At 33.6% G+C, this 12747-nt stretch overlaps 1 protein-coding gene across 3 annotated transcripts in view; it reads right to left on the reverse strand.

Annotated features, from left to right (window-relative positions):
- Positions 1-843: 843 nt before the first annotated feature.
- Positions 844-12747, reverse strand: part of LOC143257169 (E3 ubiquitin-protein ligase UHRF1-like) — a 29378-nt gene continuing 17474 nt past the window's right edge. For all 3 annotated transcript variants that reach the window (XM_076515512.1, XM_076515510.1, XM_076515511.1), the window contains exons 11-16: positions 11348-11510; positions 5681-5818; positions 4749-4836; positions 4444-4592; positions 3400-3498; positions 844-2782 (exon numbers count right to left, since the gene is read on the reverse strand). In XM_076515512.1, coding sequence (XP_076371627.1) covers positions 2633-2782; positions 3400-3498; positions 4444-4592; positions 4749-4836; positions 5681-5818; positions 11348-11510 — 787 coding nt within the window. In that variant the 3' untranslated portion in view covers positions 844-2632. The remainder of the gene's footprint in view (positions 2783-3399; positions 3499-4443; positions 4593-4748; positions 4837-5680; positions 5819-11347; positions 11511-12747) is intronic.

Here is a 12747-nt window from a genome sequence, read left to right on the forward strand (position 1 = left end):
AATCCCATTATTCGTTGGTAAAAGTGTAGCCCAAGAGTTGGTGGTAGGTAGTGATAACTATCTGCTTTCCCTCTAGGTTTAACACTGGTAAATTAGGGACGGCTAGCGCAGATAACCCTCGTGTAGTTTTGTAAAAAATTCAAAAGAAATAAACTAAAATAAATATGTAATAGTAAATCCGTCAGATTTTTCAAATTAGTTATTTAAAATAATTCGAAGTACAGTTCATGCAACAATAAGTTTATTTCTCTTTCAACGTTTCTACATACTACCTTTACCTGTACATTGTTATAAGTTATTGGCGTAATTTTACAAATTATCATCAAACGGAAATACCTGACTTATTGTACTTCGACTAAAGTACTTGTAAATTTTCTAATACAATTTCACAACTAATCAAATGAATAACTGAGAATACGCAATAACTAACACTGATCCAAACACTATCTAAATCAGGTCCGATGGTATCCAACATAGTTACATACATTGTTAAATGTACGTTACATGAAGAAGTGAGTTTTTTAAATTAACAATGTTGAGAAATGTATGGATATTTAAATGGTATGTGAAGTTATGAAATTCAGCTGAATCATGTATTATTTCTCTTAATTAGAAATGTACTCATTTAAATATTTGTTAATGATATAAAGGAATCTTCTAAGGGGTGATTTATTTTAGGGTTTGCTTTAAATATAAAATCATTACTAAAAACCTGCATGATTTTATACATAATCAACAAATTTAATTTTAAAATACTGACAATTTTGATATCTTAATGTTTTTGTTTAATAGCTAGAAACTGTTAAAAGTTTACCAAGAAAGAAAAATCGACAAAGAAACGTATTTTATAACAAACACAATGATTTATTTAAAGATATTTACATTTTTTTTACAAAATCCATGGTTCCAAAGATGATATGACAGGCACTTCAAAATGCATACATCAGACTAATATTTGAACTTGTTGGAACATGTTAACATAAAAAGTACGCCTGATATATTAAAATAGGTTTGAGGAGATTTTTTGTGTGGAAAAACATCAATTTACAGTTGATCCATAGCTTTAAAACGACATGCATCCTCTATATACAAAATAAAAACTACAAAACCTGATGTTGAACTGCAAATAGAAACGCTGACAACATTATTACTAAAATAAAATCTTCAAGGATTGGAAAGTGTAAACAATTGTAGAGGTTGTAACACACACACACACACACACACATACAGAACAAATAAAACAACTTTCATTTGTACAAAATGGTTGTAAACAGACTATAGTCATCTATTAATAACATTGTTTGTTAACCTTCATCTCTGTTTCAATAACAAAATTAACAGTTAGCTGTCTTACGCATCTGATACTGTTCCACTCACTACTGAAAGTATATTTTAAATAAAACAAGTTGCCTATAATAAAGTTTAACTTAATACAAGTGACTTTGATGAACAAATTAACGTCCCAAGTTAACAACAGAATAAAGATAATTTTTAAATGCAAACAATATGTAAGTTACCAAAATCATAATACATCGAGGCAGATTATGGGTCTCTTTACCATCGGAGCTCCTTTTGAACAGTTATTTAGTACCGCATCTTGCGTGTACTGCCTTTGTACAATATTTTTGACCATTTAAAGCATGATCGTACACCATGATACACATTACAGGACAGATGGGGCAGTCATTAAAATCTGCAACTGAAAAAGTGTTATGATCCCATCTTTAACTATAATGGGTTAGATCACCAACCCAACAAAAAGAAGTTTCTTAAGTCTTCCTGCACTGTCGATATTTTTTATCACATTCATAAGTGTAACTGGTGTTGAACATTATTTTTACAGGAATATAAAACAGTAATCAAGAGTTTGCTTGGCTTATAACTGATCGAGAACAAAGCTTTGAGTCTCCAATATATGTAAGTAGCACATGAAATAATTATTCTTACAGAGCATAAAATCTAGAAATAACAAAAGCACAGTATTTTACTTCACATATGAAAATTATAGAACTTTTACAACAAAATATTTATAAAAATATTTCAAGCTTGCTTTAAAGAAAATCTAGATTTCATATCAAAGTTAATCACAGGGGGCACCAAAAAACAGAATAAATCAAATTCAGTAATACTCTTATTATTTTATATATTGTATAATCTATGCTTACAAAATGCTGTAATACATAATAAACTCATTGACGTATTGTTTCTTCATAAAACGATGACTGTGGTAAATTCATAGATTCCAACCATATAAAACAGTTGGATTACTTATGAAATTCACTTTATACTTTTGAAACCTCACAACAAATCCTTTTGTGTAGAAATAAATTTATCAAATGTTAAATCATTTAAAAAAAAATTACAATCGAGTCCATTTTATTACTGAATCAGGCTTACTTGACCTAAATGAGATAGATACGTAAAGTTTGGTAATTACTAAGTCTGTCAGTAACAGCATGTGGCAACTGTTATGTTTACTATACAAATATTTAGTGCTTACATTTCAAAAACAAGTATTTTAAGATAAAAAAATTGATGTAAAATATTGGGGCTTAAGAAATAAAATTTAAAACAATAGTTTATTAAAGAAAAGATGAGAAATCAAAGACCAACAACAACATCTTGTACAGTTCTATAATCGGCCAGCCTCATACCCTGGAAATATCAGCTGCAGAACATCACCAAGAGATTTATTTATTTCAAGACTATATTTTTTACCAAGGTTAGTGCGGCATGCTGGACAAGAGTACACTTCTGCATGAAAGGACCGTTGGAGACAAGACTGAAAAAAACAACAATTTTGATTTATTAGAAAATTAGCTGAATTCATTACAAAAATATAAATTTCTTGGAAATTTTAACAAATAAAACCTACCAGATTGTAACATGATACAAACCCATACATTGATCACCCATGAACTGTGGTTTTAAATTTAAAAGACAATATCACAAGTTAACATTATGCTATACTTAATATATACTTTCCAAAGTTAGAAACCTGACCTGATTTGTCACATAATATAATGCTATAGATATAAAGAATTTTAACAATTTGTTGTCTATCACTATTTAATAGCTGCAAAAATAAATATAATGTAACTTATCATAAGCTATCAGTCCTTTTAGATGTAATATCAGATGTTAATTAATGTAAACCAGTCCTGTTAGATGAAATACAAGATGCTAGTTAAGATAAACCACCAGTCCTGCTAGACGAAATATATGGTGTTACTTTAAAAGAATGAACATATGCTCTAAAGACCAATTCTTCAAGTACCAAACAGGGGTACAATTTCTTTGCCTAACTTAAATGTTAATATTCAATGAAATTATCAAACCCATAACATCATTTAAAAGATTCTTTCCATAAGGATTGTTTGCCCAGAAAAGAAACATTACCTTGCATATGTTATGTGAACATTTAGTGGTAACTGGATAGAACACTACCTCTTGACAACATACACAAAGAAAGAGTTCCTGCACTTTCTTCAAGAAGACCTGATGCAAAACAAACAACTAATGTTGAAAACATTCTATTCTTCAGTATTATCTGTTTACACTATTATACTGAAAAAAATCCTTAAAAATCAACTGTTTCTTTTAAAATACTAATGTAATATTCTTGTGTTGAAAACCTTCAGTAAGATCTGTCTTTTCTAGTGTTTTCATGCAATAATATTGTTGAAAACATTACCAATGTCTTCTGTTTGTTCAGTTATCTGGTAATAATATTGTTAGAGCATTTTTAGAGCCTACTTTATGTCCAGTTATCTGATAATATTATATAAGAACATCCTTATGGGGCCCCCACTGTTATAGTGGTAAGTCTACAGATTTACAATACTAAAATCAGGGGATCAATTTCCCTCGGTGGACTCAGCAGATAGTCTGATGTGGCTTTGCTAAATGAAAACACACACACATTCTTAGGGTCTGCTGTTTGTCCAGTTATCTAGTAATACTGTTATGTCAGAACATTCTTAGGGTCTACCGTTTGTCCAGTTATTTGGTAATATCATTATGTTAAAACATTTTTAGGGTCTACTGTTTTTTTTGTTTAGTTATCTGATAATATTGTTATGTTAGAGCATTCGTAGAGTTTGTTGTTTGTCCAGTTATATGGTAATGTTACAATAATCTTAGGGGTTGCTGTTTGTCCAGTTATTAGATAATAATGTAATGTCAGAACATTTTTTAGGGTCTGCTGTTTATTTTGTTATCTGGTACTATTGTTATGTTAGAACATTCTTAAAGTCTTCTGTTTGTCCAGTTATCTGGTAATAACTCTACGTTATAATACTCTTAGGGTCAACTGTTTCTTACTTGTTGGAATAACTGAAAACACAAATTAGTATAGTTTTGGCCTACTCAACGATAACTAGTATTTATATTAGGACAAGTTTAGTGTACAGCACAGAAGTTAACATGTGTTAGGTAACATACCTGTTGACCTTCCTTTACAACAGCTATACATTCGTTCCAAAGCTTCTGGTTTAACTTATCCTTCTTAATCAGTTTACTAATATCACCAGGGATCTGATACACTGCCAATTTCTTCTTCTTGAGAGATGGAGAGTCACAGCCTAAATCTCCTACAGCAGTTAAAAATCATGAAATGTCTAGTTCAGCAAAACCTAACTAAAATTTAGACAATGCAAAGCAATTCCTTCTTAATTATTTTGATCAAATACTTGTTTATAAAACACTTTTTAGCTATGATGAATAAATAATTTTACAAAACGTATTACCTCTTGATCTTTTGCCTTTGCCTTTTTTACCATCTTCTGGCTCAGTTTTCACTTTGGCTGTAAGAGCCTCAAGATAACCTTCAGGATACTTTAAAATATTTGAAATGTTAGGAATATAAAAAAAATAATGAAGTGAATGGTACATAAGCAGGTTAAATCACTAAAAAAACAGACATTTCGAATACACTGGTTACATCCAATAAATTTGAATAGCCATCTTTCAGGAAGCTAAAAACAAGAACAATTTTTCTTTTAAATACAGCTTGTGGGTATTCAAAACCATTTAAAACTTCTGCTGAAGACATACTCGATGAACTAACTAAGGCTTGTGTTTAGTTGAATGAAGGATTACATTTCTTTACAGTTTTACATCATCAGGGAATTTTTTATTTGCAAGTCACCAAGAAAAATATCTTTAGACAGAGGAACTATCAAAGTTGGTAATAATTTGATAATATATAAACAAATTCATAAGCTAGGCATAACACTAAACTTATTTGTTTTTTGAATTTTGCACAAAGCTACACAAGGGCTATCTGTGATAGCTGTCCCTAATTTTGCTGTGTAAGACTAGAGAGAAGACAGCTAGTCCTCACTACCCACTGCCAACTCTTGGGCTACTTTTTTGCCGATGAATAGTGGGATCAACTGTCACTTATAACACCCCCACAGCTGAAAGGGCATGTATATTTGGTGCGACTGGGATTCGAACCTGCAACCCTCAGATTGCGAGTTGAGTTCCTTAACCACCTGGTCATGCCGAGCCAACACTAAACTTAAGAACTGTTTGAAGTAAAACTGTCACCACTATTTTGCATACTATACATAATATTTTTTGTAACTCTAAACACATAAACTTTTGTACTTGACACAATGTACATCTTTTGTGTCACATCAAAGTATTTGTACAGAAAAACTTTATGAAAGCTTACTTCCATTGTAAGTCCAAGTTCTTTTATTCGTTTCTTTCCCGCTTTTGTCCATGGTGCAGGAGCAGGGTCATCACGGCGAAGAAAGTATCTCCACACCAAAAATCCAGATTTACCTTTCTCTGACCAGTACTTCACTACCTATATTTTTCAAGATAACAAATAAATATTACAATAGATAATCTCAAATGAATTTCAACATAAAATGCTATTCTTTTCTTCAACAATAAAAATACATTTTTCTGAGTCAAGATTTATGATAACTTAAATGAAAACATCCCAACACTTGAACAAAAAGAATTATGAATATTTATGACAAAAGAAGTGTAAGAGGTTACTCTGACATTAGTTTTCTTGGGTGATTACTGTTTAAAAACAACTTTATTTAGAACTGAATTACACATCTCTGGTGTAGACTCTTGAAATGTCACTACTAGTTGATGTTATTAAAAAGCAAGTTATACTATGAAGTTTTTCATATTTTTGAAAGACATGAGACTCAGAAGTAACATTAATAAAACCTGATGAGACTTTTGGGGCTTCTGCATGGACAAACATGGTCTCAGTCCAAGTTAAAGAATAGAATAATCCAGGTATCACATGTACAGAGATGCCAACTATTTCAAATGAGTGTAATGATTGTAGACAGAGCCCGTACAGATATCATACAACCACTGGATACAGTTTTGAGCCATCCATGTCTGTGGATTCATCTGTGGCTAAACTGTAAACACTGTTAGTAAATATGCTTGAAATCATTTTGTCATCTTCACAATCCAACATTTGTACAATGGCTGTAGTTTTGGTTCTAGCACAGCCATATTTTTTTGCTATATCAGAGCCTGGGAACATTTTTCTGAATAGATGTCCTGAGTGATCGGCTACAGCTAGGGGTAAATTATGAACAATGACGAATTACGTGAACATCACTTCTGCAGTTATAGTTTCATATTCTGAATTCTTACTCATAAATGTCGTTATCTGCATCATTTTAGTCTTCGCCTCAGCCTTTTGTTGGCGAGATGCTGATTTTGTATGTCTGGAACAATCGTTTATCCCACCATGTGCCACAGAAAAAATCGATATAACAAACTGTACAAAACACATGAGTGGCACTGACTTTTGATGCAATGACTGCATATTTTGCACTATACTCTTTCCTAAATTTTTGATTCACAGTTTTAGTCCTTTTAGATTTGCCAGAAACAAGACAATCTGGTGAACAAGGCCTTTTTTTTTCCATCTTCTGAACGATCACATTGGTGTTTCTATGCCGCTTAGAAAACGAGAAATACCCATCTACGTGAGCACCGATTGGCTAAAAAGCACTGATGACATAACTATGGATTCCCCCATGTTCCCAGTATGGAGAAGCACTGCACCCAAACTATTGGTAGACGTCGGAGATACAAATATTTTTTATTATTTCATGCACAAACATGATTATTGCAAGTAACCATTTGGACTATGGTTTTTATTTATTATCAAAATTTATTTGTATAGAAATTTTCTTTTCACCCCTTTCAAGCCCTGAGGGAACAATTTATCACTTTATTGTATAGGCCTATGTAATATATAATAATTTGGGAGTTGCAACAAGTCGTAATATTTGATTGTATGAGCGTATAGTCGTAATGTATAAACCAAAATCATAATGATTACACTCAAATTGTAATGGTTGGCATCTCTGCATGTACAGTATTTCAATGAAAGGAAAGGCAAAGATTCGAGCTGGTTGGCATTCATTGTTGCAAAGCAACTAAGCTATCTGCTCCAAACAACTGGTAAAAATAAAATAAGTTAAAATAAAACAATGTCTAAAAACGGATAAAATATTTTAATAGAATTGAAAAAGGTCAATGGCTCATAAAAAGTTAAAAACACAAGCAAGTTGGATAGTGTTACTATCACCAATAACACTGTCCAACATCACAGAAAAAACAGGTAAAATGGTGCCATCGCTCATGTTTGCCACAACAGTAAAATGTGGGTTATTGTGACTTGAGTGCCACATAGGCCACACATTGGTGGATCAATCCCAGGTAAAAGAAAATAATAAGTTACTAAACTGTGACCAATGTGTAGCCTAGTTAGAACAACTTCCTTCTTCCAATTCTTAACCCTTTTGCTGAAGTTGCCTAAATTTTTTTCTTCCCTTTAAGTTAACAAGAGTCCACAAAGAAGAAACGTTTTAGGTAATTTTTGCTGCAAAATGCAGCAAAAGGATTAAGGAAACAAGATAGCCAAAGAACAGAAGGTTTGACCTTGAAAACCTTGTTATGATGTTACTTGCTCTAAGTCAACTGATGTAAAGACAAGCCTTCAATACAGGACTACAGTTCATATACAAGATTAGCATGGCTTTCATGGCATCAGAGCAGATGAACTTGGTCATGGTGTCAGTGAGCTCATTACTGTGAATACTGACATGGCAAAGTATCCAGAAAAACTGGATAAGAAAAGACTACAGAGAAAAATGGGCCAATTGATGTTGAATATTGATGAGAACAGGGTGAGAACTAATGCTAAATGATTCAAACATCTGTAGAGAGCTAAGAGAGTCAGCATAAATAGTACAATGTTTACTGCATAGCTTGTATTTGATTCAGGACAAGAGAAATGGCATATAACTTAGCAGTAACACAGAAACTGTAGAGAGGATCCTGTGAGCAACTATATAGTTACAACAAACTATGGCAGATCCCACAAAGTCACCTGATTTTGAACCATTCATATAAACTGGAATGGAAGAGTGGTTCAAAAACGTTTTGGCAAAGAGATGATGGAACTTCCAAACCAGTCACCTGCACCTGGATATAAAGGCCAAAGGAAATAATGGCAGACTATCCATTCTAAAATAGCATAGCCCACTGAGGAAGGAAGATACAACCCCAGGTGAGATGCTATAATAAGGATTGAAGTTTTGAAGCATACAGCAAAGAAAAGTGCAAATGGTGGAGATGAAGAGGGGGTTCATGGGACTCAGTGTATAAACTCTGGACAGAAGATGTGTGGAAATCCCCAACACAGAGTTGAAGCTCCAGATGGTGAATTTAGTCCAGCATCTTCAAGGCTGATGGCCTTGAAGAACCATAGACCAATAGTCCAGTTTAGAGTGAATGAGGGCAAGATAAATTCTGAGCATGGAACATCAATCCGCATCCCATGAGGTGGAAGAGAGGACATGAAAGATGTTCAGTGTTTTTGTACACTTGGAATGTAGCAACTTGATGTGAGGATTGAATGTCAGCTTATGATCAAATATAAGGCCCAACTCTGCCTCAGGAACCATGGGAAAAGCATCACTGAGATGGAGTTCAGGATCAGGGTTTATATCCCTGTTGGCAGCAAACGTGCATGCAAATGGTTTTACCTTTTTTTTTTCCAAAACCTTTTCAAAAATGAGGTTTCTTGACAACTGACAAAATATGTGGAAATCATGGACATAGAGCTTGTTTGCAACAATAGAAGAAAGTTGTGTAGTAATATCATTAATCTTGATTCTATTGTGGAAATCATTGACATAGAGCTTGTTTGCAACAATAGAAGAAAGTTGTGTAGTAATATCATTAATCTTGATTCTGAAAAGCAAGACTCTCAAGACATAGCCCTGAAATACTCAAAGTTCTTGTGGAAAAAAAAAACAGGAAAGTGTTGAACCCAAACAGACTTGGAATCACTTGTCCAATACAAAGTTATAAATGAAAATGGGTAACTTGCTATGTAACCCATAGTGGAGGTTGCATAAAATACTGTACCTCTATGTAGTGTTGTAAGCCTTTTCAAGGTCAAATAATAGGAAAACAAGATGTTCCCTATTGAGAAAGGCTTCCATGATCAAAGTTTCAAGTCAAATTACATGGTCTACAGTGGAGCATTGTTGAAGTAACTCACACTGGGTGGGCAAGAGAAGTTAAATTTGAAGAACCAAACAAGATGAATATTAGCCATCCTTTCAAAGACCTTAAAGAGATGACTAGTTAAAGCAATTGGATGTTAGTTAGAAGGAATTTTGGGATCCTTCACAGGCTAAAAGAAAGGGAAGTCAATAGCCCAGTGTCAAGTAAAAACATCTCCTGCCAGATCCAGTCAAAAACAATCAAAAGAATAGTAGGAAGAAAGGCAAAAGAGAGATAGAGTAGCATCTCATAGTGATCATCAGGTCCAAATGATGTACTGCCAAACCATAAAAAGCAAGCTTAAGTTTTGCCAGTCTTCTGATGGGTAGATTGAGTTTGAGAGAGCAGTGAAAAAGGGCCAACTGACTTGGTCCAACTTCCACCAAGGCATGTGGGTTGGGTGGAATCTACTATGACAAATTGTCCTCAAAATGATAGGAAAATAATCACTGAGGGCATAAATGGTCATTCTACATCTTGGGCCGAAGAAGGTGGACCCAAGCAGATGCTAGAGCCAAAGGAAGTGGAACTGGGCAGTCACTGGGATGGTGGGAACACACACAGGAATAGATGTTGATTTGCTTACTCGCTTAACCATAGAGGACAAAGGACTCTTCACATGGTTGGCAAATCACTCTGTTGGAAACATGAAAAGATGTGTTTGAATTCTCATTGTAGCAGTGGAACGCAGTGCAACAACACATCTGAGATGAAGTTGGGTACAATAACTTTTGAGCACCAGTGTCAGAAATGTTGTTAACCAATTTCAAGCACTTTACCTCTTTCTCCTCTACCCACCTTGGGTAACAACAAAAGTAAGAGGAGTGGGAGCCATTACAATTAACCCACTGTGGTTTCAGTTCACACTTATAGGTATTGTGGTCTTTACTACTACAAGCAAACGTCAAAGAACCATAACATGATGTCTTTGAATGTCCGAACCACTGGCAATTGAAGCATCGGATAGGGTTAGGAATATATAGCCGAACCTTACAGTTCAGATAACTTGCCTGGACAGAGACAAGTGGATATGGTGATGCAAAAGCAAAAATTAAGACACTAGTCAGCAGCATAATTCCATCCTTGCAAGAAACACCTTGACTGGAGAAACCAGAGTGAATCTCTGACTCAGGAGGAATTCAGAGTAGCATGGGGAGTAACCTTAATGGGCATATCTCTAGCATTCAGGAGGGTTCACTTCGTTTTGAGGTAGATGTTTCCATCAAGACATTCCAAGAACATAGCTTCTTGACTGACTTTAGAGAGCCAGCAAACCCCTCTAATCCATATTGAATGCTCCAAGAATTTGCCTGATAAAGACTGGAGAATTAAAAATCTTGGGATAGTCTATGATTGTGGTAGGGATTTCATAAGTTATCTATGCATGGTCGTTTCCCAATTAGCTGTTTTTCATTATTTTATTTTTTTCAAGGATTGGGGAATCCATAACACAGAGGAAGATTCAGTGCTCACTGACCACACACACCATTGAATCCTACAAGGGGATGCACTACAATGCCAAACAGGAACACTGCAGCAACACCAAGGTTTAGTGAACATTATACCCAAACTCCAGCAACTGACATAAATGTCCACAATATCTATTGATGATGGTCGATACTGATGTTTGGTTGACGCTCACCCAACAAGATAAGCAGATTGAAGATTCAAGACACAGAAACATAAATAACATTGAAAATTATGTTTAACTAGAATGTAAAATTTGAACAAAAGAAACTGTTCACCTAAAATCATATCACAGAATACAAACCTTGTACAGACCATCATATCGAATACCATCTTCAGGACAGTAATCCGAATTCTTCCTTCCTTTGTAACTACGCAATACTCGAACAGGTTTTCCTTCTTTCCAGTTTCTGGCTCCTGCACCTGTCTTAGCATTCAAAACAGCAGCACAGTTTAAGGCTAGTGCCCTAAAATATATAAAAAATATATATATAATAGGGATTAATTGCAGAAACAAAAAAGCAATGAAAACTGTCTAGAAACACCTTTAACCCTTTCACAACAGGTCACAGGTCAAAGGCCATGCCATTGCTTTTGTTGACTCACATTCAACATTTTATTGAACTACTATTTTATGAATTTATGCCAATAAGTTTGGAATCAACTTGTAGATTATAATTCAAACTTTAATATTATATGAGTTATTTCCTAATTTGAAAGTAAATATTAAGAGAATATATCTAAATATTGGTTGAGTCATGTGATACGTTCAATGCAACACTGATTAAAATTAGATACTTGTGATGTCAAAATACTATATCTAATGCTTCATACAAATTAGGAACTGAACGTTACCAATATTCAAAAATAGAATATAAAATAAATACCTAACATCTTTTAATTTTGTTGAGGTATGGCTTATGTACTGAATCAAACAGTGGCCCCTTTCAACTCTTTCATTTTTAGAAATAGTTCCTTACATACATTTACTACAATATATGAAATGTGAATAATCAATTGACAGCTCAGAATGTCCCCCTAGTGGCTTTCTCAACCAGTTTTATCTGAGGAAAGGCTACCACATTCTTTCAAACCAAGATTTCAAGGAAGTAGGTCTTTAGTCTGCTTGAAGTTTCATATTTTTTTAAACCTAAATACAGCTTATTTACTAAGCTTAATAAATTAGTGGAATTCTATTTTACCAGTATAGTTATCTATAATCTTTTGGTTATTCATCTGTACACGTAAAACCTAAAAACATTTTTATTTAACATCCTCCCCCTGTAAAATTTTAAAAGGCTTATTAGCAAATTATATCCAGCAGCAAACTAAATTCAAAGGCCATAGCTATAAGAGATAATTGTTTGCTTCACTTCTTTATTTATTGTTCTAGCTTTTAAAAAAATAACCTTCATAACTTATTTCTAAATAGTAATAACCTATATACACATATAATGGATAATAATTGAAATGTGACTATATAAAACAAAACACTAGTCACCTATAACAGAGCAAAGACCAACTTGTAAAGAAATTAACATTTTTTTACTCTAATGACACTTCTTGTAACAATCTGTTTATTTGTTAGTATAATTATAGTCTACTGGTTGTTCCATCCCCATTCATCTCAAACCTCATCTGTTTATTTGTTAGTATAATTATAGTCTACTGGTTGTTCCATCCACATTCATCTCAAACCTCATC

This window comes from Tachypleus tridentatus, chromosome 7 (genome assembly GCF_004210375.1).
Source record: "Tachypleus tridentatus isolate NWPU-2018 chromosome 7, ASM421037v1, whole genome shotgun sequence".
Lineage (NCBI taxonomy): Eukaryota > Metazoa > Arthropoda > Merostomata > Xiphosura > Limulidae > Tachypleus > Tachypleus tridentatus.